Below are 7,014 nucleotides of genomic sequence, written 5' to 3'. Positions count from 1 at the left end.
TACTCTATCTATCTCCTTGCCAATACTTCATACTATTTCATTTCTTTCTCTTTCTGTCTCTCTACAAAGGTCTTTCTATATTTTATGGCACAATCTCAGTTCTTAATGGGTCCATTTCAATGGTGACATGATGGTGGTATTTGGGGGCCACAGGCTGCAACAAGATGAAGTTTAGTCAATTTATATAATTTAAGAAGCATTCCCCTAATATTCAACAAAAGGGCTAAAAATAAATACAAGGTGATAGAAGGTTTTGGCAGAGGCCATGTTTAATGAAGATTCACTACATTAAATAATATGCAACCAGGATTCACTGCTATCCTAAGTGGCCTGCCACAGAAGATTTAGCCCTCTCTCTCTATAAAACTCTATAGAGCAATATACCCCGGGTACTGGTTCATAGCCACACTGATTGTAAGCACAAAACAGCCCTACAGCAGGAAGTTTAATACCCTGGCATTCAGATGTTCATTCCCAAACACCTGAGCTCAAAGACTTAGAGGATTAGGCCTTGGGAAGCCTACATCTGTCCAACAGCCAGATGTATGCCCCAAGGCTCTCCTGGAAGCCATCTGCCTCTTTCCTGCTTAAGCAACCTCAGTAGACTTCAACCTGCCCTCCTTACTCTTCCCGTCTTCTCTGTAACTTGGTTTTGGTTTCTTCTTGCCGACGTCTCCAGGCAGCTATGATGGCTTCATCGTCCATCTCTTCCTCATCCTCTCTGTCCGTGCTTCTCCGATATTGGAACCTTCGCCCTGATGCAAATTTTCCTTCTTCGGTGTTTTCTACTCTTTCCCTCTCCCCTTCCTCATCAGACCTCATGAAACTCTGAGTGAATTTCCTCTTGGCTCCAAATTCAGAAAAGTCTGATTTGGATGATTCTTCCACATCTTCCCAGTCACGGGTTCTGGACCAGCTCCGTCGCAGTGGCTCAGGGGACTGCTCTCCCTGGGAAGGTTCTGGGCTCCTTTGAAAAAAGTATGGCTCAGGGCTTTCTTCTCGAGACCTTGAGGTCTCCCTGAATTTTGACCTGGAGAATTTGTACGACTCCCTGCCCTCCCTAGTGGAGGAAGAGGAGAACCGGGAGGTGCTCCTCACAGAGCTGCCATCTGACTGATGGTGGGATGAGCTATCGCGCTCCTCTGATCGGGACTTGGAAATCCTGTAACTGGATGCTTCAGACTCCACCTCCCGGAGAGTGCTTGACCTGCAGTACTTTTCTCCAGAACTCCTAGACCAATCCCGTTGCGGGGGAACCTCTCCTTCTGTCTTGAGACCACTGAGCCACTTATTAATACTTCTGTCTACTTCTAAGTTGACCACGTTGGCACTTCCACGTCGATCAGAGACAGCCAAGGAGGAAGAAGAGGAGATGGTTGTCTCAGGCTTATGAGAATCACTCTGAGAAGAATTTCTGAAGCTTCCTATGGCACTGTCAGTGTCTTCTTCCCCAGCACCCCCCTCCTCCTCCTCTTCTTCCTTGGCCTTCTTCTTCTTGAACAGGTGGCTGCGTTTGTGATCTGAAGCAAGTTTCTCCATTTTGTACTCGGACATTTTCTCTCTTATCCCACTTTGCATCTCTTTTTCCTTCTGTCTAAGCTCTTTCAGGTTCACATCATCTGCGAAGAGGCTGTAGAAAGGTTTAATTGTTCCCTTTCCCTTACCTTCTTCAGTTCTTGAGCTCACGGTACTATAGGACAACACAGACTGAGTGTCAGCATTGGGCCTGTCATGGGGACGAGCTAGCAAGGAGGTACCTAAGGATTGGGCACTTTGCCCACTGAGGCACGAAATTTGATCTTCTCCCAGGCCATTGACTAAGGGAGTAGGCTTCCCGCTTGCAGTAGAAGGAGGTCGAGACAACAATAGCATCTCATTCTGCTTTTGAGCAAGGGTCTCAGTGACTACATTGGCGATCCAGTTCTGAATGCTGGCCACAGAGATGGTGTCTCCGGGTCCCACTGGCAAGTTGGGCAAAGGTATGGCAGGCATGGAGCCGGAGATATTGCTTGGGGCCTGAGACACATGAGACCTATTGCTTAGCACAGAGCCCGAGTCCCCATTAGCACTGGCTGAGGCAACAGAAGGCCAGAAAGCAGACAGGGGAATGCTTTTGGTGGTGGCTGTGCTCCCAGCATCCCAGCTATCCATGGACTGGCTCTCCTCCAGGGTCTGCCTGGTCCTTTCTAGCAGCTCCAGCCTCCTTTGTTTCTTCTTGGCCAAAACTGAGTCTTCCCCTTTACTGAGTTCTACCACCTCATCCTTGTTTTCATTGCCTACCTTCTTCTGGTGTTTTAACTTCCAGGCCTGGTAGGCTGTCAGGTTGACATCTGAGAGGTTCTTCTTCTCCCCTTCTGTGGTCTCTTCCCCTTGTTCACTACTGCCCTCTCCTGCCTCCAAATCCCTCTTGTGAAATCCAAACTGGATTCTCTTGATCTTCCACCGTTCTAAGGCAGTCAGCTTGTCCTTGTTCCTTTTGCAGAAGTTATAGAAGGAGCTGGCATCTGAGGCCACACTTTCCTCATCATCTTCCCTCTTTCTCCTCCCCATCTCTGAATCTGACTCAGTTTCCTCCTGTCTGCTCCTAGAGTGATATCTTTGAGATGCTTCCTTCTCGATCTCCAGCAGCCTTTGGTTCCACGTGTCCCAGGTGCCCTCAGAGGACGCTGAGCCAGAATGCTTCCTCTGCATCCGTCTACGGCTGCTGAGCTCCAGCTGCTGCTTCAGGACCCGGATGTCCCGGCTTATGGCGCTCTCTGAGGTGCTACATTCACTGAATGTGCGCCTCCTGCTTCTCCCGGAGAGGGAGTCTCCATCCCCCTCCCCCTCTTCCTCTTCCTCCTCCTCCCTAGACCACCTATGGGACCTTTCTGCTTGGTACTTCTCATTTCGGCTCTGCCACTCCTGAATGACCCTCTCTAGGTCCTCCTCAGACTCTTCTCCTTCCTGATCCAAGGGTGTCGTTGCTGGTTGTCCATTCCTACCCTGGGGGAAGTCTCGCTTCTTCCTCCAGTCCTCGTCCGGCTTCTCCTCCTCTTCATCGTCAATGAGGGTGACGGGCTTGGAGATCCTGCACGTGCTCCTCACAGAAGAACCACTCAGGGTGCTGGTGGCATCCTCCTCCTCCTCTACTATGATTGAGTGAACTCTGGCCCCTAACACACTCCCTGTGTCTCCTTCACCTGCCAGCACAGAGCCACTGCCTACTTCATCCTCATAATCCCCTCCCTCCCTTCCATAGTCCTGGTCTCGTTCCTCCATCAACTTCTCATTCAGCTCCCTCAATTGCTTCAGGAAGCCATCGTTGGGGTAGATGGCACGTTTCTTCCTCACGGTCATCAGGGCTTGTAGGATGGTCATATGGTGGAAGATCATCAAGTAAGCAACCACCAGCACGGCTGACCGGCTGATTCCCATTTCGCTACTGACGAGGATTTTCCCTGAAAACAAAACACACGTGTTGAGCCTGATTTTGCCAATGGGAAGAAAAAGCGATTCCTCAGAGAGAGATGTGATTTTGCCAGCCTCTCTCCTTTTTTATACTACTTTGCCTATGACACAAATGATCACGTGAATAAGGAAATAAAATTAATTATACAAGATTCCCCTTTTGTGCAAAAGAAAATTGATCAATGGAAGATATTACTAGTTTATCATTTCTTGTTTTGACTCACTTTATTGACATTCTAGGCTCAACTAAGGTACCACCTCCTATGTGCAAGATTTCCTGGTACTCCTGGCTGTGAGTGCCCCCTCCCTCCTCAAAATATCTTATATTTATCTATATAAATGTTATATTGTCCTCAGTAGGATGTGTGCTTCTTGAGAGCAGAGACTATTTTTCATTTTGTCCTTTTCTCCCCAACGACCAGCTTGTAACACTTAATAAATGATTATTGAATGGAATTGAGTGGAAGGAAATACTAAACATAAATACTCAGATGAATCTGCCATCTCCTCTCTTTGGATGTTTCTCCTAATGAGGCAGATCAAAACTTATCCATGCTTGACTTTTCTGTGCTATATTTTCCTATGAGTTTGCTACAAGAGGTATCGGAGTCTAGTGTAACACCTGGCACATTGTTATTGTTATTCAGACATTTTTCATTCGTGTCTGATTCTCTGTGAACCCATTTGGGGTTTTCTTGGCAAAGATACTGGAGTGGTTTGCCATTTCCTTCTCCAGCTCATTTTACAGATGAGGAAACTGTGGTAAACAGGGTTAAGTGACTTGCCCAGAGTCACACAACTAGCAAGTGTCTGAGGCCTCCTGGCATATAATAAGTATCTAATAAATAAATGTTTGTGAAATTCAATGAATTAAATTGCATATGAATTGGCAAAGAGCCCTGATGTCATCTTCTCTTTTCCTTGAAGTATGCCGCAATACTCATGACTCCCCATGGACGCAAGGTAATCTCCCTATGTGCCATTAATATCAGTCATGTACGGGGATAATCCAGACTTTTTCCAACATGACTTTTATGATGATACAAGTTCAAAAGCAGGGAAGTTTACTTATTCACAAAACTAGACTCTCATAAACAGTTCCTAAGAGTTTCACATTCTATTCGATGTTTTACCCCAATTTAGCCTGGAGGTGTTAAAGGCTTGAATTAGGGTAGTGCTCATCTGAGTGGAGAGAAGAGGACCTATGGGAAAGATGTTATACCAAGAGATTGGTAACTGATTGGATGTGGGAGTGGGAATGGGAATGAGGGTGGCAGGACTGGTAGTAAAGGAGAGGAAAGAGTCCAAGAGTCCATGACTGAGAGGATGGATGACAAAGCAGATGTGAAGAGGGGTGTGCTTAGGAGGGAAGTCTAGTTTGGGCTAGTTGAGTATGAGGTGCCAGAGGAAGGAACACGTGAAGCTACCCAACAGGCAGCTGGCAATGGAAGACTGGAGTTCGGGGGAGGAACTGGGCTGAGTGGAGGGATTCATTTTGGTAGAGGTGACCTGTTGCAATGTAACATCTGCACTAATACTGAGGATTGTTGTTCCATTAGACTGTGAGCTCGTTGAGAACAGGGACTGTCTTTTGGCCTTCCTTTTTATCCTCAGTGTTTAGTACAGGGCTTAATAAATACTTGACTGGCTACTTCAAAGCTGACAGGATCTGTGGTTTTATCACTGTAAGTTCCCCCTCCATCCATGCAGGTCACAACCTCTCCATAATAGATGGCCTCTGAGAGTTGCTGTGGTAACAAACTTATCCCTGCAGCCAGCCTAGTTATCACCCTCTCCAAACTTGGCTAAGACAATTCTTGGACAACACACATACAACACATTGACAGATCCCTACTTGAAACCTCTCTGTTTTGGTCACACTTATGAGAGCAGATGTTTGAGAAGGAAGGGTTGCCTCTTTGCTACAATGAGACAGGACCAGGCCAAAAATAATCATAACTGTATAATAACATTTCCCCCACGAGGCTGTTGTGAGATGACTAGATGTCACAGGAGATCAAGCATTAGACCTGGGATCAGGAAAGCTCGCGTTCAAATTCTGTCTTAGATACTTACTGGGCATGTAATTTAACCGTTTCTAGCCTCATTTTCCTCATTTACAAAATTAAGATAGTAATAGCACCTGCCTCCTGGAGTTGTTGTGAGGATACAGTGAGAGTATTTGTAAAGCACTTTGCAAAAATTAAAGTGCCATATAGATGTCAGCTGTTATTTTTATCACAATGAACAGGACTGGTAAGAATAAACAAAGTTTGTTCTGCTGGTAAGAGTACAGTGTGACATTGGACAAATCATCTTCCCAACTTTGGGTCACAGTACCTTAAGTTTAAATGAATGGGCTGAACTTAAGATACATTCTAAGGTCCCTTGGGCAGCTAGGGGTGCTGTGGATAGAGCACTGGGCTAGGAGGCAGGAAGACCTGAGTTCAGATTCAGCCTCAGACACTTACAAGCTGTGTGACCCAAGACAAGTTGTCTGTTCCTTCATCTGTAAAATGAAGATCATAATAGCACTTATCCCACAGGGTTGTTGTGAGGATCAAATGAAATAATATTGGTAAAGCCTTTAGCACAGTGCTGGGCACTCAGTAGGTGTCTAATAAATGGTTATTCCTTCCCCCTTTCCTTTCCCTTCAAACTGACATCCTAAATCAGTCATGCTTGGGAATCCCATAATGCCATGTGAACAAGGTACCAACTTTTGGGGTTTTTTTGGGAGGAAGGCAGGGAAATGGGGTTAAGTGACTTGCCCAAGGTCACATGGCTAGTAAGTGTTAAGTGTCTGAGGCTGGATTTGAACTCAGGTCCTCCTGACTCTGGGGCCACTGCTCTATTCACTGCCCTACCTAGCCGCCCTGGTACTAGATTTTGAATGGGAAAGGGGTGATCAACTGCATGAATCCTCTGATGTAAAGTTACTGTAACTAATACAAAGTGATGAGTGTATTTCCTCCCAAGGGAAGGGTCAGTCCTGATGTTTACATGCCTGACTCCTGCACAAGCAGGAATGCTTGGTAATGTAAGTAAGTAACTTGAGCATTCACATTACAGTCCCCTAGGAGCTGGTCCAAGCAACCTGGAAAGCAGTTTGGAATTATGCTGACATTGATAAAAATATCTATAACCTCTGACCCAGAGATCCCACTGCTAAGAAGATACCTCAAGGTCAAAGATGGGAAGGATTGCCTATACATTAAAATGTATCATGTGGTAGCCCTTTTTTAATAAATGAAGAAATGGAAACAAAGCAGCTGCTCATTGAATTGGCTAAACCAATTGTGGTATGTGAAAGCAACAGAATGCAACCACTCCATAGGAAATGACAAATATGAAGAATTCTAAGAGTCATGAGAAACTATAAGATCTGATGCAAACTGAGGAAACTGAGGCAGACAGAGGTCAAATGACTTGTCCAGGATCACACAGTTAGGAAATTTTTGAACTCAGGTCTTGCTGACATTAACCCCCAAACTTCTCTATGTATAGTCAGACTTGGTTGATGTGTTGAATAGTTTTGCAGAACTGCTCCTCTCTCTCTCTCTC

The 7,014-nt window shown here is 45.7% G+C and overlaps 1 protein-coding gene across 1 annotated transcript in view; it reads right to left on the bottom strand.

Moving 5' to 3' along the window:
- Positions 1-246: 246 nt before the first annotated feature.
- The window catches only part of STYXL2 (serine/threonine/tyrosine interacting like 2), a 31,227-nt gene continuing 24,459 nt past the window's right edge, over positions 247-7,014 (bottom strand). The window contains exon 6 of the mRNA XM_069094702.1: positions 247-3,440. Coding sequence (XP_068950803.1) covers positions 622-3,440 — 2,819 coding nt within the window. The 3' untranslated portion in view covers positions 247-621. The remainder of the gene's footprint in view (positions 3,441-7,014) is intronic.

The sequence above is a fragment of the Petaurus breviceps genome, unplaced genomic scaffold (assembly GCF_028583685.1).
Source record: "Petaurus breviceps papuanus isolate PSGF00001 unplaced genomic scaffold, PetGlider_PUasm1.0 220, whole genome shotgun sequence".
NCBI classification, from domain to species: domain Eukaryota; kingdom Metazoa; phylum Chordata; class Mammalia; order Diprotodontia; family Petauridae; genus Petaurus; species Petaurus breviceps.
Note: the sequence above shows the minus strand (reverse complement) of the source record. Positions and strands in the feature narration are given on the sequence as shown.